Source organism: Corythoichthys intestinalis, chromosome 6, assembly GCF_030265065.1.
Source record: "Corythoichthys intestinalis isolate RoL2023-P3 chromosome 6, ASM3026506v1, whole genome shotgun sequence".
Taxonomy (NCBI): domain Eukaryota; kingdom Metazoa; phylum Chordata; class Actinopteri; order Syngnathiformes; family Syngnathidae; genus Corythoichthys; species Corythoichthys intestinalis.
The window spans coordinates 48747107-48774466 of NC_080400.1; the positions used below are offsets into that span (position 1 = coordinate 48747107).

The window sequence follows — 27360 nt, forward strand, 5'->3', positions numbered from 1 at the left end:
GTGCATAAAAGGTAAAAAAGGGAGTAGACGTCCACTTATGCACTTTTAATAGACAAAAATAAATAAATCCAGCTCAACCACTCGTCACTCGGGAGTGCAACGGACCATGCACACATGATCACACTTGACTCCCCAAAAAGTAGGTAGCAACTGATGAAGAAAGTGAACATACAACATGAAGAGGCGCCACCGTGTGTGGTGGATGTCCTAAGGAACAAAGAGGATCACAGAAGTGACCGTTACAAGTTGCTAAATAATGCTGTAAATGTGCAAAAAAAAAAAATGACTCCAAAAATCTCACACCACATTTTAAATACTGTGTGGCGCTAAATGTGAGAAAATGTCATAATTTTGAGCATGTGCTGCTTTACAAACGGCGCCCCATATACACCTGCCTTCTCTCTCTCTTCTTTCCTGCTCAACTTCTTCTGCACTCATCTTTGTAACACCGGTCATATTAAAAAAGAACAGTAGCCCTTTCAGGATGCCGGTAACAGTTTTAATAGAACAGGAGTAATGTGGTAGATTTCACGTACTACAGTTAGGATGGGAGGAGCAGCCTTTTGAACTAATACAAAGTAGTAGATTAATAAATATACTGTAGAAGATTAAAAGAAAAAATTAAACCTTGTATTCTGTTCGGGTCAAAATGAACTGGTTTTCAATTTTGGCAAAATGCAATGTGAAATTCAATGGTTCTTTTTACATTTCCAAACTTGAAAACGGGTCAATCTTGCCTTGAAAACAATACACTTCAAAGGTTTCAAATTTTCCGGCTGAGTTAAATCAAAGCTCAAATGTAATCCACTAGCATAACTATGGGCAGGTTTTGAACAAAACAAGGGTAACGTAATTCTTTCACATAAAATGAGAGCAAGCCCGTCTACCATGTGAGGTACTTGTACCATTATCTTAAAAAAAAAAAAAAAAAACAGTGCCAAAAGCCTATGGGTTACTGTGAAGGGAAAGACAAGAAACAATACCCAACAACATTTGAACTCCTGGAAATTTTTTGCACGTCAACCGTTTTTACTGAAGGGATTATCATTAAAATCGAATGTAGTATAGATAGTGCAACTTGGTCGCTTGATGATGAAGAGCTGCCTTTCAAGTAAAAATATCAAGCTTTTCCTAGTCCTTTCTGGCTCACGTTGCTCATCCGATTTTAAGCTGGTCACATAGTTACAATGTCCAAGTGCTATCGATAGTCTTATTGGTAACTAGTGGTCACGTACAGTGTAATTTACAGTGTATGTAGTAATGTAATGTGTGACAGAACCACCACCACAAAACTGACAAATACAAAAGTATGACCACTGTGCTTTAATCCTTTATCCTTTGTATGTTAACCCAAGAGTATCAGCAACCTTAAGTTCGCTAGAAAATATATTTAAATTGTGAGGGGTGAAAAAAGACCCTTATTGTTTGAATGAAAGCAATAGCAGGGATATAATCTAATATTATTCTAACCATTTCCTGGTTGTTAGTTGTGAAACCTTTTGACCCTGAGCAAAATAATTTTGAATGTAGCACATCATGATTATGTAAAGAATTTTAGCATCATGTGGATGATGACGAAAGGCCATCACTGCTTTGAAGCCTTTGACTGCAGTCTTGATTTTTACAGTGTTGACTGAGTAAGTTTTTTAGAGGCAGGGCTGAGGCTGTGAGCAGCAGAATTCACAACAGCAGGTGGATTTGTCAAAGGAGAAGGGGAAGCTCACCCAGCAATTTATTTTAACGTACAAAACCTACGTTTGGAACCACCGCAGTAAGTACCACTAAGGATCCTTTCTTCGTAGTTATTTGCATTTTTTAAAAGATGATTCAAATCCAAAGGTATGCTTTACACATTACAAAATACCGTCTAAATAGTTAAACTTCAAATATAATATGATTTTATCAACTACATATCACCTCCAAATAATTCCTCTTTTTGATTTTCAGTCCATTTAATGTTAATGGTGGCAATGATCCAAAATATTGAAACCATCTAATAGTCTGAAAAAATGACAATAATAAATAAATAAATAATAATAATCTATATATTTAATAAAATAATCAAATAAACAAGCCACCAAACCATAGAAGTATTTGGGGTTATTTAACTGTTTCAAGTTAAGGACTAATAATTTTTAATGTAAATAATGTCTGACAGATCACTGGGGTAGAGGTCACTTTTAGTTAGGCATACTTTATGCTCAGCTCTGAACATTCTGAACTTCAAACAAATCTATATCAAAGTAAAAGAGTCTTTGAATGCTATACAATACGTAGTCTCATCTGTAGCAGTTTTCCAGGTTAGTGATTCTTTTTCTTAACTCCATATTTTGATGTGATATTTTCTTTTTTTAACTAAATGTTGAATTTCAAAGACCATAAACAGAATTAGAAATTCAGAGTTACACATTTTGATACAGATGAGTGTCTTTTTGATGGCTGTGTGATTTTGAGTTGAGGTGTTCATTTATGCTAGGTTCATACCGCAGGGCTTAATGCACGGATCCGATTTTTGTCGTGGTTTTCCGACTCAAGTGAAGCATCACCTTGACGGTCTGAACAGTAAAGGTTGCATAAAAGCGGACCATTTCAAATCCGATGTATGTCACTTTGTATGTTGTTAAAAACCGTTTTGGGCCACATTTTTCCAGAATGTGGCTGCGGTCTGAACTGTTAGGTCCCCCAAATAGGAATTCATGCAGCAATTACATCAGCAAAGAGTGAGAGGCACTTAGGACGGCAGCGTTGAAGCTGTACATTAGTGTTAGCACCGTGTTTAAACTCAGCCTTTTGGGAAGAGGCGAGCTTGACAAGAGTCATAATAAAATAAAATGGGAAGGCATTGAAGGAGAAGCCTGAGAATGCTGGGTTGTCTCTCTGTGCTCCAAATGAGCAATATTTCAAGATTGCTTAGAGGGCCAAGAGTCGTGGCAAACTGTCCGTATGTGTGTGCCGTGCATGCTATCAATCCATATAAAGTTTGAATATGAGCATAAACGGGGATTATTAGTGTCTGTTATTTGTGACCGCTTTTTGGAGATCAAAATATGATCACCTGGGAATGACGATGAGCCAGCATGTGTCATAATCATCATTATCATCATCACGGCTCTTGCGTAGGGGCTGGTTTCCCGTCCCATTGCGTAGAGCTCACCAGGTGGGCTAGGCCCCTCCAGTACTGGTGGAGTCTTGTAGTCTGTGTACTGTGCAGTCATTTGATGCTCCTGCTCTTGCGGGTGAGCTTGCTCAGAGCATCTCAGACTGCGAATTAGTGCGCATATTTGATACTTGGAACGGGCTCAATGGACAAAGACAGTCTGAACGGGCACCACAAAAAAACAGATATGGCAAAAAATCGGAATTGTGCATTAAGACCTGCGGTATGAACCTAGCCTTTGTGCTATTTGGAAGCATTTCAAAGAAAAAAATATATTTATTGCTAGTGAGACAAAACAACACATTTTCAAATAAAATGTGATGTGTTTATTATGCTCGTCAATCTATACAGTATATACTTACATACTGTTAGTACGGATTATGTTTTGTGGTTGGATTGTACTTTAGTGAGCGCAAACTGTCTACAGGGGTGTCCGTGGCCAGTTGGTAGCTGGAGTTGTCCTGGGACCGAAGGGTCAGCGGTTCGATTACCAGCTGTGGCTGCGAACTGTCGAAGTGCCCTTGCCCCACTGAACCCCAATTTACACCCAATGGATTGGCATCGCCTTGCAAGGGGCAGCACCATTGGTGTAGGAATGTGTGCTAATGTAAAGCACGTTGGGCATGGTAACCATTTAGATAAATGCGCTATATAAGTACTGTGTACTGCCCAAAACAGTGCGTTTCCTTTGTGCACTGCCCGACAGCCAGCTAACATTGAATGCACCTCCATAAACCACAAGGCTTTGACTTTTCTTGTTTCTATGTGAGGACACCCGTCTTAATATTGTGAAACTACAACACAAAAAACATACACAAATTCAACACTCCAATATACAAAAAACTGCTCTATACACTTATATACACAACTATGTACAGATAGCACAACTTGCTTGAGCTATTAGCCATTGGCTAGCCTCTACAACACACTACAACTTAATAAGTTTCGTACATGTGACCCTTCACCACCTAGGTATACATACACTGCCCGTCCACGTTATTATACACATAAAATACTTACAGATATATATTTCCGAGGCAGAAACGCAACCGAAAGCACTCACGAGTGTCAGTGATACGCCAGACACCACACTGTGAAAGTGAATGAGCTTATGACCAAAACTGTGACAAAAAAATGGGTGCAGCGAATTATCCTGACCAACAGGTGGCAGCAACGTACCGCAAATGGTCAACTGATGGCCCATATTACTGCAGAAAGTCAGCACATACTGTCCATACTGTACTGTCCATACAGAGTGAAGCCTCACAATGATCCTGTCTCATAGTTGACATGAAGCTCATTAAAGATGTGCAAGTATAATATCTGTTAATATTGTCAGTGGCAGGCCTGTCAACAGTCCCGGGGACAAGAGACCTTTATAGGGCCCACCCCTGCCACCGGCTTGTCACAACAACATACGCAGTACTTTTAACACTTTGCAAGCAATGACAGTGTAAATTTTCTAATTATTTAATTTTAATTGGACAGTTAAATTTAACAGGCCGTAATGTGATGTGACACAATATAAACAAACAATTTCCATCTATTGTCCCATGTAGGCTACAATACCATACAACTGAGAATGCTATGCCTGCTAAGCAACAAAACAGTATAACTAAACATCCTGTCCCTGCCCCCTCCACATTCCTGGGGTCATCAAGCCCTCAAACAGTGATGTGCCTTGATTTTTTTGACAGCAAATTCATTTATAACATCAGTGAAATCCAGTTTTTTGAGCAAGCTCAAGCTTAATGGAGAGCATGGCTTGGTTGTTAAGCCTGCCCTGTGATATGGCAGAGCACAGGTAGTTTATCATTTTCATTTTATTGAAGGCTTGCTGTCCTCCAGCTACAGTCAATAAAGATATAACGGAATATGGCAAAGACAAGAAAATGCATAGCAGTGTGCTACATGTGTAACAGTGTGCTTTGTATTAGCGTTTGCTATAATACACAGTGGGTTGTAAACCCAAGATAAATCCAGCCAACGAACCCAAGTCTGTTCAGCCTTGCGCACCTGTTCCCCACAGACTAACATATATCCCTGATCTCCCATCACCTTCTCTCTTCTCGGCTCAGTGTGAGCAGCATGTCTTGTCATACTGCAGCTCAATAGGCTACTACGTACATAGTGTAGCCTTGAGTGCGCCAGGGTGTTATGTTATGTTAGAGTTTTAAGTATATATCGAGTAGAACATAATATTTAATCAGACAATGATTTAAATAAAAAAGAGATATGTGAATGTAAAGTAAAATAAATTAAGGGTTATTCAGGGGCCCCTATGGTCCTGAGGCCCAGGACAACATACCCGGTTGCCTCCACCCCTTTCGATGGGCTTGGTCAGTGGTATATTTTTGTTGTACATAAGTGTTTTAACAAAACATCCAAACCCCTCCAAAGGATTTAATATTATCATGTTTGAGTTATTTAATTGTTTTAGATATGTTTTAAATATAGTTAATCACCAGAAAAATCCACAGAGTGATATGAGGATTAAGTGTGACACAATGACCCACACTAGACATCCAATGTACAGGACTTCATTGTTCTGTCAAAGAACAACCATCCTGATAAAATAATCAATTTAAATCATGATGAGTGCTGTGAACAGGTGTTTGATTACTTAGTATTTTAACATCCTTTCAGTAAAGAGTGGAAACTATTTGACTTAATATGTCTGCTTGTTTTGTCATTGAATTGAACCTACATTTTATTTATATGTGTAAAATATAAGAAGAAAACGACAAGAGAATTGTGTAATCAATAACTCAATCTTAACTCCAAGTACCGTACTTTGTTGATTGGGCATTAAACAAGGACATGTATTTTCTTTTTGCAGGGTAATGGAAATGTCTAGTTTTACAAAAAAATGTCTTCCTCAAAATGCTACTCAAACTTCACAACCTGATGGGACAAAGTACAACAACAACAACCCTAAGGCAGAAGACAGCCAGCACAGGGGCTACAATGGCTTTGTTCCAATACAAAACAGTTACATGCAGCCAAGTCCAGTGATGGCTGCTCCCAGCATGCACTTTGTACCAATGAACCTCCAGCCGCTTTCCCAGAGTATAGAGACACTTCCCAATATCAATGGCCAGGTAAACTAAATTACACTCATTGGTTAATAAAGCTCTTATTGAACCAGCACCACAGATATTTGCAAATTTGTTAAGCATAGAGGCAGAGTAATGTTTTTTTTATTCACACTTGCCATCTAATGCAGCCACTTTAAATATTTTATTTTGAACTAAGACTTTATAGTAAGTAGAAAACCGTAACGTATAAAAATTACACCAGTTAAAATGAGTAACTGTATTGGGTATCTGTGTCCCTAAAAAAATAATCTTTCATTGCCTCCGTTCAAATGGATTGGATGTCTGTCGTATGTTATTTAGCTTAATGCTTCACATTTTGACACAATACAGTAATTATGTGTTCAATAATCACTGCTCATAGAAAGCCACATTGGGATAATACTAACATTTCGTTTTAACCTTTTGAAGATTTATAATGCAATAAGTAACACAAACTATATACAGTGCCTTGCAAAAGTATTCGGCCCCCTTGAATCTTGCAACCTTTCGCCACATTTCAGGCTTCAAACATAAAGATATGAAATTTATTTTTTTTGTCAAGAATCAACAACAAGTGGGACACAATCGTGAAGTGGAACAACATTTATTGGAACACTTAAACTTTTTTAACAGATAAAAAACTGAAAAGTGGGGCGTGCAATATTATTCGGCCCCTTTACTTTCAGTGCAGCAAACTCACTCCAGAAGTTCAGTGAGGATCTCTGAATGATCCAATGTTGTCCTAAATGACCGATGATGATAAATAGAATCTACCTGTGTGTAATCAAGTCTCCGTATAAATGCACCTGCTCTGTGATAGTCTCAGGGTTCTGTTTAAAGTGCAGAGAGCATTATGAAAACCAAGGAACACACCAGGCAGGTCCGAGATACTGTTGTGGAGAAGTTTAAAGCCGGATTTGGATACAAAAAGATTTCCCAAGCTTTAAACATCTCAAGGAGCACTGTGCAAGCCATCATATTGAAATGGAAGGAGCATCAGACCACTGCAAATCTACCAAGACCCGGCCGTCCTTCCAAACTTTCTTCTCAAACAAGGAGAAAACTGATCAGAGATGCAGCCAAAAGGCCCATGATCACTCTGGATGAACTGCAGAGATCTACAGCTGAGGTGGGAGAGTCTGTCCATAGGACAACAATCAGTCGTACACTGCACAAATCTGGCCTTTATGGAAGAGTGGCAAGAAGAAAGCCATTTCTCAAAGATATCCATAAAAAGTCTCGTTTAAAGTTTGCCACAAGCCACCTGGGAGACACACCAAACATGTGGAAGAAGGTGCTCTGGTCAGATGAAACCAAAATGGAACTTTTTGGCCACAATGCAAAACGATATGTTTGGCGTAAAAGCAACACAGCTCATCACCCTGAACACACCATCCCCACTGTCAAACATGGTGGTGGCAGCATCATGGTTTGGGCCTGCTTTTCTTCAGCAGGGACAGGGAAGATGGTTAAAATTGACGGGAAGATGGACGCAGCCAAATACAGGAACATTCTGGAAGAAAACCTGTTGGTATCTGCACAAGACCTGAGACTGGGACGGAGATTTATCTTCCAGCAGGACAATGATCCAAAACATAAAGCCAAATCTACAATGGAATGGTTCAAAAATAAACGTATCCAGGTGTTAGAATGGCCAAGTCAAAGTCCAGACCTGAATCCAATCGAGAATCTGTGGAAAGAGCTGAAGACTGCTGTTCACAAACACTCTCCATCCAACCTCACTGAGCTCGAGCTGTTTTGCAAGGAAGAATGGGCAAGAATGTCAGTCTCTCGATGTGCAAAACTGATGGAAACATACCCCAAGCGACTTGCAGCTGTAATTGGAGCAAAAGGTGGCGCTACAAAGTATTAACGCAAGGGGGCCGAATAATATTGCACACCCCACTTTTCAGTTTTTTATTTGTTAAAAAAGTTTAAATTATCCAATAAATTTTGTTCCACTTCACGATTGTGTCCCACTTGTTGTTGATTCTTGACAAAAAATTAAAATTTTATATCTTTATGTTTGAAGCCTGAAATGTGGCGAAAGGTTGCAAGGTTCAAGGGGGCCGAATACTTTTGCAAGGCACTGTATATTGTTGATGTTTTGCCATAAAAAAAAAGTTACCTCATCTGTTAAACCTTTAGACTAACTTTGTACCGGAGGTGATGTTGCCCAATGGGATGAATATGCGTCCAGTTGGATTGCTGTAAGTACAAAGCAGTATTGATATACTCCCTGCAATTGAAAACTTTCAGTTATATGTGTGTATGTCTTTTTGTTTAGGAATGGAGAGCTTTTGTACAAAGTTACAGCTCCACCTAACATTGCTGCACCCCTTCCTGCCAATGCTCCCAAGATAAAGTAAGATCGCATTGTAGACTATAATGCAATGTTTATATACAGTATATACGGCAAACAGTCATGTGAAAAAATTAAGACACCCCATTAAATATTCAATTATTTATTAAGAAATGTTCACATATCAATGTTCACATATCCCAGATCTTGTTTTTCTTTATCTCTGGAAAAGAAATTGATCTAGTTGCAGGTAAACAATAAAAAACATTTGGTTTAATGAGTTGAACAATGTTATCAACAAAATTAAGTATTCTGAGGAAAAAGTTAGGGCACCCTACCACCTAATAGCTAGTTTTACCCCCTTTGGCTGAAATAACTTCAGTGAGACGCTTTTTTTGAAGCCATCTACCTCTTTGACATCGGTCTGAAGAAAGTTTGTCCCACTCCTCCATGCAGAATACTTTTAAAAGTGACTGACTGTTGAAGTGAGAGAAAACAGCATGGTGAGATCAAGGGAGCTATTTCAGGCCTTCAGAAAGAAGATTATCGACGCTTAAGAGTCTGGTAAGGGATTTCAAAAGATTTCAAAAGAAATAGAATCATAGAATCATTTCACTGTCCGGAAAATAGTCTAAAAGTGGAGGACATTTAAGACAACTGTCAACACGCCCAGGTCTGGCCATCCAAGCAAGTTCACCCTGAGAGCAGACTGCAAGATGCTAAAAAAAAAAGTCTCCAAAAACCTTAAAATGTCCTCACGAGACCTACAACAGGCTCTTTCTACTGTTGATGTGAAAGTGCACACCTCTACAATCAGAAAGAGACTACGCAGATTTAACATTCATGGGAGGTGTGAAAGGAGGAACCCTTTGCTCCTCAAGAAGAACATGAAGGCCAGACCTAAGTTTGCCAGAGTGAATGTAGACAAAGACCAGGACTTCTGGAATAATGTTCTTTGGATAGATGAATCTAAAATTGAATTATTTGGACACCAGAATAGAGGACATGTTTGACGTAAATCCAATACAGCATTCCAAGAAAAGAACCTCATACCAACTGTGAAGCATGGAGGTGGACGTGTCATGGTTTGGGGATGCTTTGCTGTGGCAGGACCAGGCCAGCTCACCATCATAGAATCCACCATGAATTCTATTGTGTATCAGAGGGTGCTTGAGGAACATGTGAGATAATCTGTGATTTATTTCAAGCTGAAGTGAAACTGGACCGTGCAACATGACACTGATCCAAAACATACCAGTAAATCCACCAAGGACTGTCAGACTGTCACCTGGAATGTCAGAGTCAAAGCCTGGATCTTAATCTCATTGAGATGCTGTGGGGTGACTTGAAACGGGCTGTACTTGCAAGAAACCCCTCAAACATCTCACTGTTGAAAGTATTCCGTGTTGAGGAGTGGGGCAAACGTTTTTCAGACCAATGTCAAAGACTGGTAGATGGCTACAAAAAGTGTCTCACTGAAGTTATTTCAGCCAAAGGGGGCAACACTGACTATTAGGTGAGACGTGGTCCTCTTTCCTCAGTTATAATATATATTTTTGTTGATATATTTGGTTTAATGAGTAAAACAATGTTAATTTTTGTTGTTTACCTGCAATTAAATCACTTTTTTTCCATAGATTCATAAAAACAAGATCACACATTGATATGTGAACATTTCTTATTTAATGAGGTCTCCTAATTTTTTCACATGACTGTATACTGTATGTATACAGTTGTGTTCATAATCATTCAACCCCCACAGTGGATAGGTGTTTTTTGACATTAATTTTTCATCTTGTTTATGATCACATCAAATAATGACATGTCAAATAGACAAATAGAACTGAAATAACAAAAATACTTTTGGCAATGTTCCAATTAATGGCCTTTCTGTGATTACCTAATTGACAACATCTTTCAAACCCCCAAGTCCACCACTCTTAAGAACAAAGGTTTCCAACAGTTCATTACACTTCGTAATCAAGGATATGGATTTAAAAAGAATAGCAAAAGGACTAAAATTTCAAGAGACACAATTGGGAGCATAGTCCGTAAAGGCACAGTGGAAACGCTACCTGGGAGTGGTAGAAAGAGGTTACTGTCTGCAACTGTGCGATACCTGAAGCGAAAGGTGGAGAAAAACCCCCGGGTGAGAGTTGAGGAACTACAACAGGACATGTCATAGGAAGGTATTCAGGTTCCATACTACACAATAAGACACACTCTGTGAAACGATTGCTTCAATGCAAGAACTCCCAGGCGCAGCCCCCTGCTGACTCCAAAGCACAAGAAGTGTGCAAAAAACCATATGGACAAACCACAAAGGTTTTAAGATACTGTTCTCTGGAGTGATGAGACCAAACTGGAACATTTTGGGCCAATGGATCAATGGTACATGTGGAGGAGAAAGACTGATGCCTATAAAGAAAAGAACACCTTATCCATTGTAAAGCACGGTGGGGGGGTCAGTCATGCTCTGGGGTTGTTTTGCTTCTTCAGGTACAGGTAATCTTCAGCGTTGGAGAAAACAAGGAGATCTTGGATGCAAATGTCATGCAGTCATTAACAAAGCTGAGGCTTAGGTGAGGTTGGACCTTCCAACAGGACAATGATCCTAAGCATACCTCAACATCTACCCCATCTTGGTAGCAAAAGAAGAGCTGGAAGATTCTGGAGTGGCCATCACAATCACCAGACTTAAATCCAATTGAAAAGCTCTGATGGTACTTGAAGAAGGCAGTTGCAGCACGCGATCCCAAAAATGTTAATGAACTGGAGGAATTAGGAATGGGCAAAGATACCTGTGTGGATCACTGCAAGGAACTTGTGTCAAGCTATTCTTCACGGCTAGAGGATGGTATTGTTGCAAAGAATGTTGTACTAAGTAATACAGTTATACATATCTAAGGGTTGAATAATTTTTTCAATGAACTAATTACAGAAAGGCCATAAATTCGAATATTCCCAAAAATGTTTTTGTTATTTCAGTTGTATTTGTCTATTTGGCATGTCATTGTTTAATGTGATAATAAACAAGACGATAAAGAAACGTCAAACTTGCAAAAACTCTTATCTACAGTGGAGGTTGAAAAATTTTGAACACAACTGTAAATAAGGATGATGCAATTCAGGAGTGGTGAAGTTTTTTTGGCCCAGCGATCCACTTTTCAAATGACCACCTAAAAAGATCTACTGGGTAATTGAAAAGTAACTATCTATTTTGAAATGTATAAAAAAATGTATTCATGTTTTAATATTTTCCTCATTTTTTGTGTGTGTATATGTTTGATGATATATGGGAATTTAATTTATGTTAGTTTTCTTTTCTGATTATGTATTTATCTTCTAATTTAAAAGCCCCACAAACATAGCTGGACATCCAATAATACAAGATCATGCCCAGTTAAGGGAATGTTACAAAGTTTGGAGTTCAAGAGCAAATATGGTGGACGACCATTAAAGAAAGACAAGAGTTGATGCTAAAACAATAAAAAGTTGTCATGCAAAATTTGTCACTTCAAAATCTGTAGCTGGTAGGTAGGCACATTCCTGTAGGGCAGGGTTCACCAAATCCGGACCTCGATGCCACCTATACTGTTGTGTCCCATGTATGTCTCCCCTAACACACCTGAAACAAATTATTGTCATTAATAGGTTCTCCAGAAACCTGATAATGATCCTGATTATTATATTCAGGTGTGTTAGAGGTAGAAGACATGGAAAACACGACAGGAAAAGTGGCCCTGAAACAGAGAATCTGGTGATCCCTGCTGTACAGTAAAACGTCCAGCCTATTTTGCACGGCCTTTAAATTTTAGACAAAACAATTGATCTCGAAAGAAAACAAGAAAAGAGAATTATATCTTGTACATCATGGAACATGCACGGAAAAATGAGGAATAATATTGGTACATATAAATACATTTTTTTTTAAAAAATGGGGCATTACCCTGCAATTACACTGCACAGTCCCTATGGTCAAAATGTGTATTGTATGTGTTCAAAGTGTGTCCGCCTGCCTGTGAGTGCTTTGTGATGGTGGAGGGGCCCAGCGGCACCTGCTGCCTGGTAGGGAAAGAAACTAGAGTGCCAGAAGTCAAGTCTCCAAACACAAGCAACTCAATAGAAAAAACAGCTTTTCGCTAGTCATTTTTAACAAAGCAAGATTATGAAATTATGATTATGATTATAAAAGCTTCCGGTTCAACTCAGGACAACAGAATGAGATTGAAAAATGCCTCCCACGGAAGCTTCTACAAACAGATCACTGATTCACTCATTTCGCTGTCAATCAAACAGGGATTCAGTCTCAGACAGATCATCCAATTATCATGCAGAGAACCAGAGCGCCCGGGCCAGCCGAACCCTGTCCACAGTCCATAGACCTCTTGAGACGCAGGGCATCCAATGGGCGAGATAATCACAGCCTCTAGCCAATGACTCGTCTCGTTTCGCTGTAGTGGAACCATGTAACCTCAAACCTGGAGACTCAGCGCAGTCCGCACTGTTAAGTAGCGCAAATGAATGAAAAGCAGGCTGCATTGTAACTATTGATAAGAAGCTACTTCTGAACAAAGGTTGAGCATGTTGTACCAATGATATGTATACACGACAGTATACATTTGATCACTTATTTTTTGACATTTTGGAGGAAGCTGAGCTTCCCTTGCGGTCTTAGAGCAATAGGCTCTGGTGTTGTATCCGTGTGTGTGTGTGTGTGTGTGTATAACTGCTGGAGTTGTCCATCAAACTGTACCATTGTTTGTCTGATGTCAATTGTACCAATGTTCATTTGTTTAATTTCAATTTACTAACTGTCAGATATATTTGACAGTTTACTTCTCTATTTTAGGAAGAAAACTAAAAAAATAGACGACCAAGTTGAAGACCAAACATATGTGAAGAAGCCTCTAAATGCCTTCATGTTGTTCTCGAAGGAACACAGACAAGATGTCAAGGCCAAGTCTTCCTCTACAAATATTGCTGTTATAAATGAAACCTTAGGAAAGATGGTAAGTGCTCACGTTCGGTTTCCAAATTTAAGGGGTAGCAGTCAGTAAGGACCAGACTTAGGGACCAAAGGTCACTTGTCTACTCATTGTAATAAAAATGTGAAGTTGGGACTGTTTGCTATTGGGAGGCCAGTTCTTTTCAAGCGCTTATGAGGCAGTGAGCATATGCTATAACAGGCTAATATATAATGATTTTAAACGTCTGAATCTATTCTTACAGTTTTGGAAAGTCCACCATACATGTTGATGAAAAATCACTAGTGTTGTCCATGAACGCATTTATATTTTGGGCGGACATGAATTGACGCATCATATTTCTGTCTCATGAACATTACTGTGAGTGCGCTCATTATAGCGGTTGTAAGCAACGTTCATAACCTCGTCCATTAGTTCAGAACTTGTGCCTTTCCGACAAAACTGCAGATAAAGCTAAAAACGCACTATATCAGTGGCTCTTAACCTGGGTTCATTGAGTAAGTCTAAGGGGTTTGGCGAAGGTAAAGAAACGCAAAGCCCTAGTTTTGTACGCTGATTAAATCTAGGCAAAGTTTCTTTTTAGACCAGGTTTTGGACTGGTTTGCTCCCAATTCACATTTCTTTTAACTGCTAGTCCTCGATCTGATGGGAGAAGGAACTGGTTTGCTCAGTGGAAGGTTGACTCGCACTTGGTATGAGGGAATTCAACAGACCAATGGGCAGAGTGGTCTCAAGTTTTGACCTGTTTATTAAACATGCTGTCAAAATGAAAATCATTTTGAACCACAATTTGATAAATTATTAGCTTGCTATCTTAAATTTCTTGGTTTCGAGTTTCATGATCTAATCCAGAAGGGTTCAGGGAATCCACATGTGAAACTTGTGGGGTTCGGTACCTTCAGCAAGGTTAAGAACCACTGCACTATATAAAAACAAACCTTAATAGTGGAAAAGTATCCAACCTGGCAACCCAGGCTGCCTGTCACGGTTGTGTTGTTTTAGTAAATACGGCAGCATGGACACAAGAGATGACAGCTCTCGTAACCCGGTGTTCTGTCAGATTTTTCTCCCGAAGCTTTTATGGCAGTGAATAAGCATTATTTTTTTACATTCAGTTGGATTCTCAATACTATCCAAAGGTGCTAAATAAACAAAATACATCATAAACATGCTGCACATGTGCAACATAAATAGAGCGTAAATAAATGCCTAACGGCACTGGGAAGAATTTCACGGAGAGAGAGCAGTCAAGTTGAGCACAGCGACATGGTAGGATGTGTGTGAGGAGAACTTTCCTTTGTGTGCGTCCATTATGAAACTCAAGAACATATTCCTTTCTTTCTCTATAGTTTTTTGGTATTTACTTTGGAATCGCTGCATTTGCAAATATTTGTAAAATTACACACAAGCGAAGAACTGCAAAGTTGCAATTTCTGATGGGGTGAAAAATCTGACAGAGCACTGGCCCTTTATCAACATTTAAGCGAATTTTTCGAAAAGGTCAGTACTGATGCGGATTTCACAGTTTGAGTGTTAAAGAGGATAAAATAATTCCTGTCTGGTGGTTCCATATCGACTCTGTCAATAATAGCTTGCGGCGATTATTGGGGAGAAGAAAGAACAGCACCGCAAGTTTTTTTTTTTTCATTTTTTTTAAAACATGAACTTGAGTTCATTTTTTTAATTATTAACTATGAACTCAACAGTTCATTTTAAACTTACCCAACACTAAAAATGACCACTTCATCTTAAGGCTTTTGTTGTGTGTAATACCAAAAATCAGATTGAGAATTCGGTCATTGTTATTGGACAAGAAGCACAATGAAATTGAAATGAAAACAGCAGCTCTGTTGGACAGTACCAACATAGGCTGTTCAGTGAATGGTGCAACTGGGCATCTAAACTGCTAGAATAGATCAATAAATCTTCTTATTTTTGCTATGCTTAATGGCATGACTGACACATTTTACAATCACTCAAAATAACCAGTTGCTCCTCTATTTGTGTAGTAGTCACTGTTTCATTTTCATGTCACAGAGTCCAAAGACAACACACACATAAGGATTTGCAAGCAGAAACACATTTTATAATTTTGTAGGAATCGCGCCGGATCATGAAGAAACCCTGAAAATTGGGCTTTTTGACATGCTTCTAACCCATTTAAGTCTTATCCAGAATGTAAAAACAATTCCCTCTCTGTGAAGAACAATATTGGAAAAAATGAGCAAAAACATTTAATACACTAGTAATTTACTTTGTGGTACCTATCATAAGAAACCTAATCCTATTTAACAGTTGTGTTAAAAATTATTCAACCCCTGCTGCAATATAGTGTTGTAGTAGGTCTGATATATCCATCCGTCTGTCTATCCATCCATCCATAATCAGATCAAATAAGGACTTAGTTTCCATCCATCCATTTTCAACCTTATCCTTATCAGCAGACTTCTTGCGAAAGTCAGACTACACCCATGGTCGTCAGTCAGTTGTATGGTACACACAGACACAAACAACCTTTCATACTTATAATCAAACCGCCACTGAGTTGGAATCGATCCCATGCCGCCCTTACCTGGCAAATGTACCTCTCCACAACCGTCGATTAAGACTTAAATGTAATATACACAAATACATTTATTGAATGTTATCACTCTTTGATTTGATTGTGAATGGCATTTTAATTAATAATCATAATAATAATAATAATGCTACTACACTATACTTCAGTGGGAGTTGAATAATTCTGAACACAACTGTAGTATATTCGTGTGTCCAGAAAGGTAATTCCTAGATCTCAGTATCCCTGTCTTAAAGTTTGTGTGTGCTTCATTCTAAATGTATTATTTGAATGCAGTGGCATTTGCTACCTGATAAAGAGAAAGCCAAATATTTCGAGAAGGCGGACGAAGAGAGGAGACGTCATTCTCAGCAGCATCCAGACTGGTCCTGCCGCCACAACTATGTAAGTGTGTCTCTTGTTGTGAATGTAACATGACCCAAATATATGATATACAGTAGATGCTTAAAAATCATGTGCTTATTTGTAGGGCAAAAAAAAGTATGATAAAAGGCGCAGGACCAAAGCTACAGCAGCATTGTCTTCTCAAATATTGTAAACTAAAAAGACTGACTGTCAACAGCTCGTTGCCTCTTCATCAACAGAGTTCATCAACCACATGAGTGCAAGTCTCTGGGACAAGAAAATACCAAATAGCTCAATACTTTGACCCATAGACTTCATAATGTATTGACGGGACACATGCGCAGGGCAGATTCATAGGGGGCCTATATCCGTCAAAGCTGACCGAATGGAAACACAGACATTATTCCGTTGAAAATTCTTGTGAATAAATGCTTAAATCCCTGAATTCTTTATTGATATGGACGTAAAACAGTTGGTTAAAAGCAAAAAAAAACAAAAAAAAACGTGCAGGTAGCATTTATTTTACGTAAATATTGCAAACTCTGAGGCTAGTCGGTAAAGAAATCAGCAGCCGCCATATACAGGGTGTTCCAAAATGTTTGACCCCATTTTGTAGGCCAATAGTTTTGAGAATTTTGGTTGGAATGACCTCAAATTTTCTCAGCTTGTGTAGAATAGATTCAAGTTTTTGTGTATAACGTTTGGAATTTCTATCTTTTCAGGCTAAGAAATGCCGTTCACTTAAAAAGAAAAAGGCATTTTGCGTGTTAGAGTATGCTCGGACTCAGTCATCGAAGACAGTGCAGCGTGCCTTCTTCACAAATTTTGCAAAGAAGCACCAACTACAAACAAGTAGTCACAGGCGGCGCTCATATTGAACATTTATGAAAATCTGTCATAGAACCAACAAATATTTGCACTTTTCTTTGTAAATTTAACCAATAAAACTTATGACCTTCAACATAAAGTGTATTTAGTTTCATGAAGCTCCATCATGTAGTTTCCGAGATACGTGCATTTAGAATGGGGTCAACCATTTTGGAACACCCTCTATAAACAAAGACCTTTTTCCATTGAAAATTCTTGTGAATAAATGCTGAAATCCCTGAATTCTTTATAGATATGGACGTAAAAGAGTCTCGATTCTTGGTTAAAAGCAAAAAATCGTGCAGGTAGCGCTTATTTTATGTAAATATTGCAAATTCTAATGCCAATGCAGTAGCGGCTAATTTTGCCCACTGATTTTTTTCACAATACATGCATGGTACGAAAAATATAATAATTACCTTGAATCCTCGAACAAATCACTCCTGAGACAATCCTTCCTGTTTGTATGCAGTACAGCTTTTGTACTTTTTCAACCTAAATCCGGCATTAGATCGCTGCATGTTACAGAATGCTAATAATTGAAGCCGAGTATTAGCCGACCCCCATCGGGAAGGCGTGATGCAGTGAATGGGGAATGTATCATGTCAATACATTACGAAGTCTATGTTTGACTTACATGTTATCATGGAATCAGTTGTATCCGTACATTTTAACATTCAATAGGTGAAAATGTTTCTGTTGTAATACAAGTACAAACAAATAAGCAAGCAATAGCTTTGTGAAGATATTTTATGTACAGTGCCTTGCGAAAGTATTCGGCCCCCTGAACTTTTCAACGTTTTGCAACATTTCAGGCTTCAATCATAATGATATGATTTTTTTTTTTTTTTCAAAAATCAACAACAATTGGGACACAATCGTGAAGTTGACTGTGTGTGGTGGCTGCAAATGCTATATCTTCTCTGCGTTGGGTACACTACAGGGTGTTAAGAAAAAGATCAACTCCTGTCATTCATCCCCACGTCGCTTCCCACAATATTTATAGTTACTGTGGGAGAGATGACAAAGCTTTTGTCATTTAAAATCACGGCCCCAATGAATACTTGTATCTACTGCACTCACTTGACACTGCCTCTTATCTCTGTATATAAGTAAAACGGCACCACTGTAGGCTGTTTGCAGCAATGCATTTTATTATCATGAGTTATTTAAGACAGCATTGGATCATTCAGAGATCCTCACTGAACATCTGGAGTGTGTTTGCTGCACTGAAAGTAAAGGGGCCGAATAATATTGCACACCCCACTTTTCAGGTTTTTATTTGTTAAAAAAGTATAAAACATCTAATAAATTTCATTCCACTTCACGATTGTGTCCCAATCGTTGATTTTTGACCAAAAAAAAAAAAAAAAATTTATATCTTTATGTTTGAAGTTCAAGGGGTCCGAATACTTTCGCAAGGCACTGTATTTATCAATCGCTGATGACCTGTGATTTCTTTTGCAGGAAGTATCTCATTACTTTGTTAGTACTATTAACTGCCCCACAACCGGGAATTTAACTAGGATTTTTGATTTGCTGTCTTACTGGAAACGATGGTAAATAAAGCTCAGAGACTGTTATATTGATTTCTTGTCTCTAGAGCTGATGCAACAGCAGCATCAGCTAGAATGATGGGGATTCGTTTATAACGTGTGTGTGCGAGTGCAAATTCGTGTGGCCTTTATCAATAATCAGACTGATAACTCCATGCCTATCAACGGATCATAATGCAAGCAGCAATGTTTTAATTCAGAAACTAATCTTATCAAGGCCACATATTAAATATGTATAGGCTACTTCGTTTTCATACAAAGTAGTCAACCTCAAACATTATACAAAACATACACTAGAGGGTAGTATAGTCTAAAGCATTTTGACACCCTTAGACTAGTTATGGCACGCAAAAGTGCGCCTTCAAGTGCAATACCCTCCTTCCCCCCTTCTTGTACAAGCTAGTTCCAGGCGCATAATATTACTCTTAAAATGTAAAACTGTGTTTACATTGTTTACCTCACAAAGCTAAGCATTAAGCCAGTCAAAGCGGATAATCGGCAATGGGCCTTCCCTATTTGTCATAAAGCTATATAAATATATATATATTCTTTTTTAAATGAATACATATAAATAAGAATTGACGTGATAGTGAAGTCTGCACTATTTTAGCACTACGTAATGTGTCAAGCAAAATGATTATTTCCCCCCCAGTTTTTTTTATTTATTTATTTTTTTTATAGGAATCCATTTTGTGACTTGAACCTAATTGAGTACGTTTTGTAATTTAGTAGTGGGCAATTTAGGATCTTAAGATATTAATTTATAATAATGAAGATATTGTCCATTTAAAAAAAAAAAAAAAATCCAAGAAAGGAAAACAAATGTTTACCTGTTATGTCAAAATAAATGTTTATTCACTGATGTAAGCCTTGTTTACATACTCTTATTGTTATTATTATTATCAAAATAAAAAATAATAAATAAATAAATAAATAAAAACACGTGAATAAAAAACTAAAAAATTAAAGCCTGGCGCAAGGCGTTAAAATCAAATGGGAAAACTAAATCATAATTAAATAATATTTTGTCCAAACTCCTGCTGTGCCAGGAGTGGGAACTGTTGGCTCTTGAACGACCTCGTACGCGCGTGGACGTGGGCGGCAGGGGGGCGCACTCCGGGTGCCCAGCAATGGAATTTATTACAGTGAAATTATTATTAATAATTATTTGTTTGTTTTTGTGGGGAGTGTGTTTTGTAAAGTAGGGGGCTGTATTTTCGTTACACTTAAAAAGCTTGTAATGGCCTTCCAGGTGTTTTGACTTGGTTAACACTAATGTTTTTGTGTTTTTTTTTTTTTTTTTTTTTTTTTTTTAACTTAATGACACGTAATCGATTCAGTGAACAATACGTGTGTGTCATCAGACCTAATCAATTGTCACCTTTATTATTGAGTATATAGACAGCAGTATTGAAAGAAGAAATTGGAGGGGGGAAAAAATACAATTTTGTGGTCATTTTCTGCGGGTCCTAGTAGTTCCTTTTCTATTTGATGGATCTGTTCTCTCCAGAGAACTCAAGCAAAACCATCCTTCATAAATTACCTAAATATACAGTGTTACAGGAGTGCAACCGAAGCGTCTCAAAGTGGGATTAATGATGGCCACTTTACAATATAATTTCCAGCAAAAAAGAAAGGTTCTCTCTAGGAGGCCAGTTATCCCGCTCTGTACAATTAAATGTGTGCAATGTTTAATAGCTATACCATACATTGTAATTTCATTGAAGAGTGATTAATGTGACTTTTGAAAGGGTCAGCCCCCCAGGAGAGCTATTTTATAATAAATGGCTGAGGTGGTCGTGCTGTAAAAAAAGAAGAGAAAAGAAAAGAAAAAAGAAAAAAAAAACTCCTTGGACAAAACTGCTATTATTTTCTCTTAAATACAATTTATTGAAATAGTCTATTTGCCCTTTCCTTCCTTACATAGTGTCATATTATGAATAAACAATAGCGAAAGGCATTGCCCAGCGTGTTAAACCTTAAAGCAGGAATAAAAACATGACATTTTTTACAGTGTGCAAAGCTCTTGCTCAGTGCTTGTGTGGTAGAAAAGTGACAAACCATCCACGATGCGCATCAAGACCGCTTCAGGTTCATTTCCAAAGTGATCAGTTGCCCCAAACTTTGTGTGGCACGTGCAGCCGGCAGACCTTGGAGGCTTGTGCGCATGTGCGAAGGTGTCCTGGTTGACAATGCTGGAGAGATAGCGCGTCTGGGATTGAGAAACCTAAAAGAAAAAAGCCTAGAAGAGAGGGGAAAACGGGAAAAAAGAAGAAAAGGGGATCCGAGAAAAAACCCAAACAAGCCCACGCTGAGAGACTTGCACCATGAGGTCCAAAGCCAGGGCACGGAAACTGGCCACAAGTAGGTGCACATCCATTTTTTTCTACTTTTAAAACATGTCATCTGATCACCGCTGTTATCAATACTTTCATTGGCGATGTAATTTCCTCATGAGAGACTGAGTTCGGACCTCTATTAAATCAAAGTTGTCGCAGGATTATAAAGCAATAAAATGTTGGAACGCTGTCACGCGCAAGGGAGTAAAAAGTTGAGCAGGGAGCGCGGAGTAACTTTGCAAGTCGTGGACGTGCACGCTGCATGTAGTGGGCGCTCTCGTGTAACCCACTGGAGGGGGGAAATGCCCCGTGCGTGGGCAGATTCAAGCACGCACACTGGTGCACATTTCTGCTTCAGGCTGCAGGTCACTTCGCAAGACTTGGAGCCGCGCATGGAGGGGTGCCTGCTGAAATAAGCAAGAAGTGAAGACTTTTTTTTTCTAGTGCTGTAAATATGGTAAATGTTTGTAACAACTTGTCTTGTTTGTGATCGTGAACGTGAAAGTTTCGAGATCTTATCCGTGAGTAATGTTAAACGCGAAATTGTACAAATCGAACTAAAATGGCAAAGATTCGTTATTCAATGTCTTTAGTTGATGTCGTTTAATTTTGGCCTCTTGTAACGGGACTTGCAGATGCTGGTTTTGATCACCTTCATGTAGAATGACAATAATTCAATACATTCCAATATAGTGGATTTAATTAAACAAAAGAGATAGCTGATTTATAACATTCTTGAAATTTATTAACTACTCCCAAAAAATTGCTTTAAGAATTTATGCAGGGGGGTAACTGATATATATTTATGCATTGCGTTGCTTAGATAAATCATCATTGATCTTTCCAACACAGAAGTGTTAAGCCCCCCTCCCCACAGCAAACGTAATAACTTGGTTCATTTAATACTTAATTACATTATCCAGGCAGCGATGTCTCATTTTAAACTAATATTTTGTCATTGCATGGGGAAAGATGAACAATAAAGACGCAGTTTTTTTTTTTTTATTCATAAAAAATATAGCTATGCAGCCAAGTGATTGTAAAACGAATGTTTATCTAAGTTTATTTATGCAACGTCAAATTGCATTTTTTTTTTAAATAAATATGTGACATTAAAAACTTCCTGGCATCTTCTCTTGCACTATTCCTATATATTTGTTTAACATATAAAATGTTCACAGTATTATTTAATATAATGTATGCACTCTCAAAGAGTGGCGTCACAAATAAATTGCGCAGTATACTTTCAACCAGGATCATTGTTGGGAAACATCTGCTTGGATTTAAACACGACTCATTTAGGAGATTTACATTCTCTGGAATCACAATAGGAGTATGTTGTGCATCCCCAAAGGAGCGGGCCCGCAGTGGCCCTTATAGCCAGGTCTGCGCAGTGTCAACAGTGAATATTTAAATTCCCAGACCCCTCATAAGGGCTCTGCTAGTAAATGCGTTCAGTGTGTGTTAAAACGGCCATGTATGGCTGTGTGTTTAACGGAGGAGGTGGTAAATGTAAGAGAGATTGATGGAGGCTGGCTGATGAGAGCGCGCGTCCAGAAGGAATGTGGTGCGCCACAAAAACGCGCCTTTGGTTTCCAATTAAATATAGCCAAAATCTGCAGGCCGCGCCCCGCAATGACTTGTGGGCGAGGGCAGAAAGTAATTTGGTGACTTTTATAGGTCCACTTCCCTTATTATACATCCTGGCAAATACTTGCAGCATATTAATTGAGCATTGGTACGGCTTGTACTGCTGATTAACATGACGTATTGACTAGAGAATGGCAACAAGTGGTTGCTGAAATTAGATTAATTTGAATTACATCCATTACATCCCTTTCAACCCACGCACGTCTTCAAGAACATTTTATTCGATGCGCACAGTCAATTGTTTGCAGGATTTCGAGGTGTTTGCTGCTGAGAGGTCTGTCTCAACGCCTCTCATCTCAGCTGCTCACAAATGCTTCGTCCCGCTCGCGTTGTGCAATGGGCCGTGCATCTCCCTCATTAAAATGGTTAATAGATGGGCCCATTTTAAAGGCGAGGGGAGTGGGCCTGTGCCATAGAAGTGAAATAGAGAGTCCATTTAAAAGGCCTAGCTGTGCTGAAAGAGTGTGCGCATGCACACAAAATAAAATAAAATAGAATAAAATTAAATAAAAACTTTGGGATTACAGTAAAATACTGGCACCTGAGGTTACCAGAATTAAACAGGTAAAATGTATATATATATACACATATAACCTGGGGAGAACAAGTATTTGATACACTGCCAATTTTGCTGGTTTTCCCACTTGCAAGCCATGTAGAGGTCTGTAATTTGTATCATAAGTTCTCTTCAACTGTGAGGGACGGCATCTAAATCAAAAATCCAGAAAATCACCTTGTATAATTTTTAAATAATAAATTTGTATTTAACTGCATGAAATAAGTATTTGATACATTACAAACAAGTAAATATTTCGGCTCTTAGTTCTTTTTTAAGAACCCCTCCTGTTCTCCACTCATTACCGGAAGTAACTGCACCTGTTTGAACTTGTTACCTGTATAAAAGACACCTGTTCACATGCTCAAACAAACAAACTCCAACCTCAATGGCCAAGACCAAAGAGCTGTGTAAGGACATCAGGGATAAAATAATAGACTTGCACAAGGCTGGGATGGGCTACAGGAAAATAAGCAAGCAGCTTGGTGAGAAGGTAACAACTGTTGCAGCGATTATTACAAAATGGAAGAAGTTCAAGTTGACGGTCAATCTGCCTCGTTCTGGGGTTCCATGCAAGATCGCACCTCGTGGGGCATCACTGATCATGAGGAAGGTGAGGGATCAGCTCAGAACTACACGGCAGGGCGTGGTCCATGACCTGAAGAGAGCTGGAACCACAGTCTCGAAGAAAACCATCGGAAATACATTACGCCGTCATGGATTAAAATCCTACTGCGCACGCAAGGTCCCGCTGCTGAAGCCAGTGCATATCCAGACACGTCTGAAGTTTGCCACTGACCATCTGGATGATCCAGAGGAGCAATGGGAGAAGGTCATGTGGTCGGATGAGACCAAAATTGAACTTTTTGTTCTAAACTCGGCTCGTCGTGTTTGGAGGAAAAAGAAGAATGAGTACAACCCCAAGAACACCATCCCAACCGTGAAACGTGGAGGAGGAAACATCATTTTTTGGGGCTGCTTCTCTGCCAAGGGTACAGGACGACTGCACCGTATTGAGGGAAGGATGGATGGGGCTATGTATCGCCAGATCTTGGCTGACAACCTCCTTCCTTCAGTGAGAGCCCTGAAGATGGGTCGTGGCCGGGTCTTCCAGCATGACAACGACCCAAAGCACACAGCCAAGGCAACTAAAGAGTGGCTCCGTAAGAAGCATCTTAAGGTCCTGGAGTGGCCTAGCCAGTCACCACATCTGAACCCGATAGAAAATCTATGGAGGGAGCTGAAAGTCCGTGTTGCCCGGCAGCAGCCCCGAAACCTGAAGGTTCTGGAGAAGATCTGCATGGAGGAGTGGGCCAAAATCCCTGCTGCAGTGTGTGCAAACCTTGTCAAGGACTACATGAAACGTTTGGTATCTGTAATAGCAAACAAAAGTTTCCGTAGCAAATTTTAAGTTCGATTTTTGTGATGTATCAAATACTTATTTCATGGAATTAAATGCAAATGTATTATTTAAAAATCATACAACGTGATTTTCTGCTTTTTTTGTATTAGATTCCGTCCCTCACAGTTGAAGAGAACTTATGATACAAATTACAGACCTCTACATGCTTTGCAAGTGGGAAAACCAGCATAATCGGCAGTGTATCAAATACTTGTTCTCCCCACTGTGTATATATATATATATATATATATTTACTACACCGCTTATATATATAACTGCTATAACTTATTTTACATCGGACGAATTTAAAAGTAGTATGTGGTAACTGATCTGATGGTAGTGACGTTGCACTACTCCCTTTCTGGTTTATTCATTTCTCCAATTGGAGTTTGAAGCCACACTGTCACTGTGGCAATCAGGTGTGTTGACTACAGTCCATCTCTGGCTGCTGGTACTCGGTTTTAAGCTCTCAGGGAGTCATTATTTTTCAAAACCTCTATACACACTTCCTCTAACTCGTCTTTACAATAGCTCACAAGTTAGCACGTTTGACTGCCAGCTAATGTTGTGTGTGTGCGTGTTCTGGGGGGGGGGGGGCAAGATGCCACTGCCATAAAGACATGGTTACATATCAGTTCGGTGTTAATATTATCAGGTACGAGATGGAGGAACCAGTTGCGGATCACAAACTCAAATTGGCATCAAAGAAAGCAATCAGGTTGGAGAGATGGTGTTGTCGGGAAGAGCAGGATAAGCAGAGCAGGTCAAGCAGTCATGGACAGTCGACATGCAGTAGTGTGCTGAGTTGCTGACGAACTGACACTGAATGAAAATCTTTATGACATCTTTACTCCCATTACAGGCATGGTTTTCAGTTTAAAAAAAAATAGTATATAAATCTCTAAAAATCTATTTTATATTATATGGTCACCAAAACACTACAATTTTTACACACATTGCAGCATGCCATTTGGTTCAAGTCAATATTTTACTCTTTGCAAGTTTTTTTCATTTTATTCATGACAATACGATGTCGACTCAATGACCACTATACGGTATTTGACAATTTTACAAAGTCTGTCACGACTTAATTCAAGGGTCGTTGATCAATTTAATACAGGGTTATGTATTAACACAATCAGTTCCATTTCACCCAAAGCAGACATGTCCAAAGTCCGGCCCGTGGTCAAATTTCATCCGGCCTCCAGCCTCTGTCATAAAATCAATAATGTCCGGCCCGTACACACTTAATGAATTGGTCAACAGTACTGCTACCAGCATATGAAGTAGTTTACACACTAAATGCTGCTCCTCATTTACCCACTAAAAGGCAGCAGCACTCTAAGCAAAATTACCCCGTGTGACCCTTTACTTCCAATTTTCTAGAATGGCGACAATCAACAAAAAAAAGTTGACTGCGACAGCCAAAGCTTCAAGCTTTTTCTTCACTAAAATACGCAACAGCTGTGTCTGCCTCATTTGCAAAGAGACAGTCGCTGTTTTTAAAAAGTTCAATGTGAGGCGATATTACCAAATAAGACATGCTGACATGTATGACAAGATTACAGGGAAGATACGCAGCGAGAAATTGAAGCAACTTGAAGCTCGTTAAATTTCAAAGCAGTAGCATTTTGCAAGCGCTCGAGAGTCGAAAGAGAGCGCCACAAAGGCTAGTTGCGAGATTGTTGAAATTATTAATTAAAAAAAATAATAATAATAAAGCAAATGTGACACACAGAATGGGTTGCTAAAATTTGCCTAAATACATTCTTCTTCCTAAAAGACGTCAGCCGAGGTCGGCCCCCCACATTTTTACCAGGCCGAATCTGGCCCCCTTTGCAAAAAGTTTGGACACCCATGACCTAAAGCAATATAAAAATACAAATATTTGCTATTTTGATGTTTTAGACAATAGCCACGTTTACATGCTGACTTTTATTCATACCGATTCAAATCATTCTGAATGGAAATTTCAGATCAGCTGTTTACATGTCACTTCATCTATTCCGATCCAGCGTTTACATGTGTCTGCCTTTATTCCGAAAGGACGTTTGACAACTGCCGTCTGACATGCGCAGATTAATCAAAACAAAGCGTCACGTTGCAAAACATGGAGATCGATCGTCAGATCAGCTGCTGTTTTAACTTTTCGATTGGAAACAAAACTTCAGAATGACACGCCGTTCATTTAAAAAGTTGTGTGGGCTGGTGGAGGGATTCATGGATATAAACTTTCTGCCGGACTCCAATTAGGTGCGCTGTGCGTGTGCTTGGAAGCCATGTTGCAAGTGACGTTACTTACGTCACCAAGTGACGTCACCACGTCAGTACGGAGCATGTGCAGAAAGAACGCAACCAGACACCATTCCGCTTCCCTGTTTACATGATATAATTTTACTTCTAATCGGTTTGGGAAAAGGAATATTCCACCCCTGTGAATCGGAATGAAATTCGATTCGGTTTGGGCCTGTTCATTCCGAATGAGGTGTTTATATGGAACACATTTATTCGGTTTGAACATCTAAACCGATTGTAATTGGAAT

General features: G+C 39.0%; 3 protein-coding genes across 3 annotated transcripts in view; 2 read left to right on the top strand and 1 right to left on the bottom strand.

The window, feature by feature from the left end:
- The window catches only part of LOC130917003 (transcription factor 7-like), a 32580-nt gene extending 28346 nt beyond the window's left edge, over positions 1-4234 (bottom strand). Inside the window, exon 1 of the mRNA XM_057838033.1 lies at positions 4178-4234. The gene's annotated coding sequence lies outside the window, so the exon portion shown is untranslated. The remainder of the gene's footprint in view (positions 1-4177) is intronic.
- Positions 1632-19485, top strand: LOC130917004 (transcription factor 7-like 1). Its single transcript, XM_057838035.1, has 7 exons — positions 1632-1771; positions 5997-6258; positions 8383-8444; positions 8522-8599; positions 13389-13548; positions 16379-16486; positions 16572-19485. Exons 2-7 carry the CDS (start codon positions 6001-6003, stop codon positions 16638-16640), a joined length of 735 nt encoding a protein of 244 aa, XP_057694018.1. The 5' UTR covers positions 1632-1771; positions 5997-6000; the 3' UTR covers positions 16641-19485.
- Positions 19486-20993: 1508 nt separating this feature from the next.
- LOC130917455 (histone-lysine N-methyltransferase MECOM-like) overlaps positions 20994-27360 on the top strand; it is a 102000-nt gene continuing 95633 nt past the window's right edge. Inside the window, exon 1 of the mRNA XM_057838867.1 lies at positions 20994-21234. Within this exon, the coding sequence (XP_057694850.1) occupies positions 21198-21234 (37 nt within the window). The 5' untranslated portion in view covers positions 20994-21197. The remainder of the gene's footprint in view (positions 21235-27360) is intronic.

Bases quoted from the DNA above. Each gene is read 5' to 3' on its own strand.
- LOC130917004 (XM_057838035.1), top strand. From the start codon at position 6,001: ATGGAAATGTCTAGTTTTACAAAAAAATGTCTTCCTCAAAATGCTACT. The intron at 6,259-8,382 runs GTAAACTAAATT...TTAAACCTTTAG, and splicing joins TTCCCAATATCAATGGCCAG to ACTAACTTTGTACCGGAGGT. The intron at 8,600-13,388 runs GTAAGATCGCAT...TCTCTATTTTAG, and splicing joins GCCAATGCTCCCAAGATAAA to GAAGAAAACTAAAAAAATAG.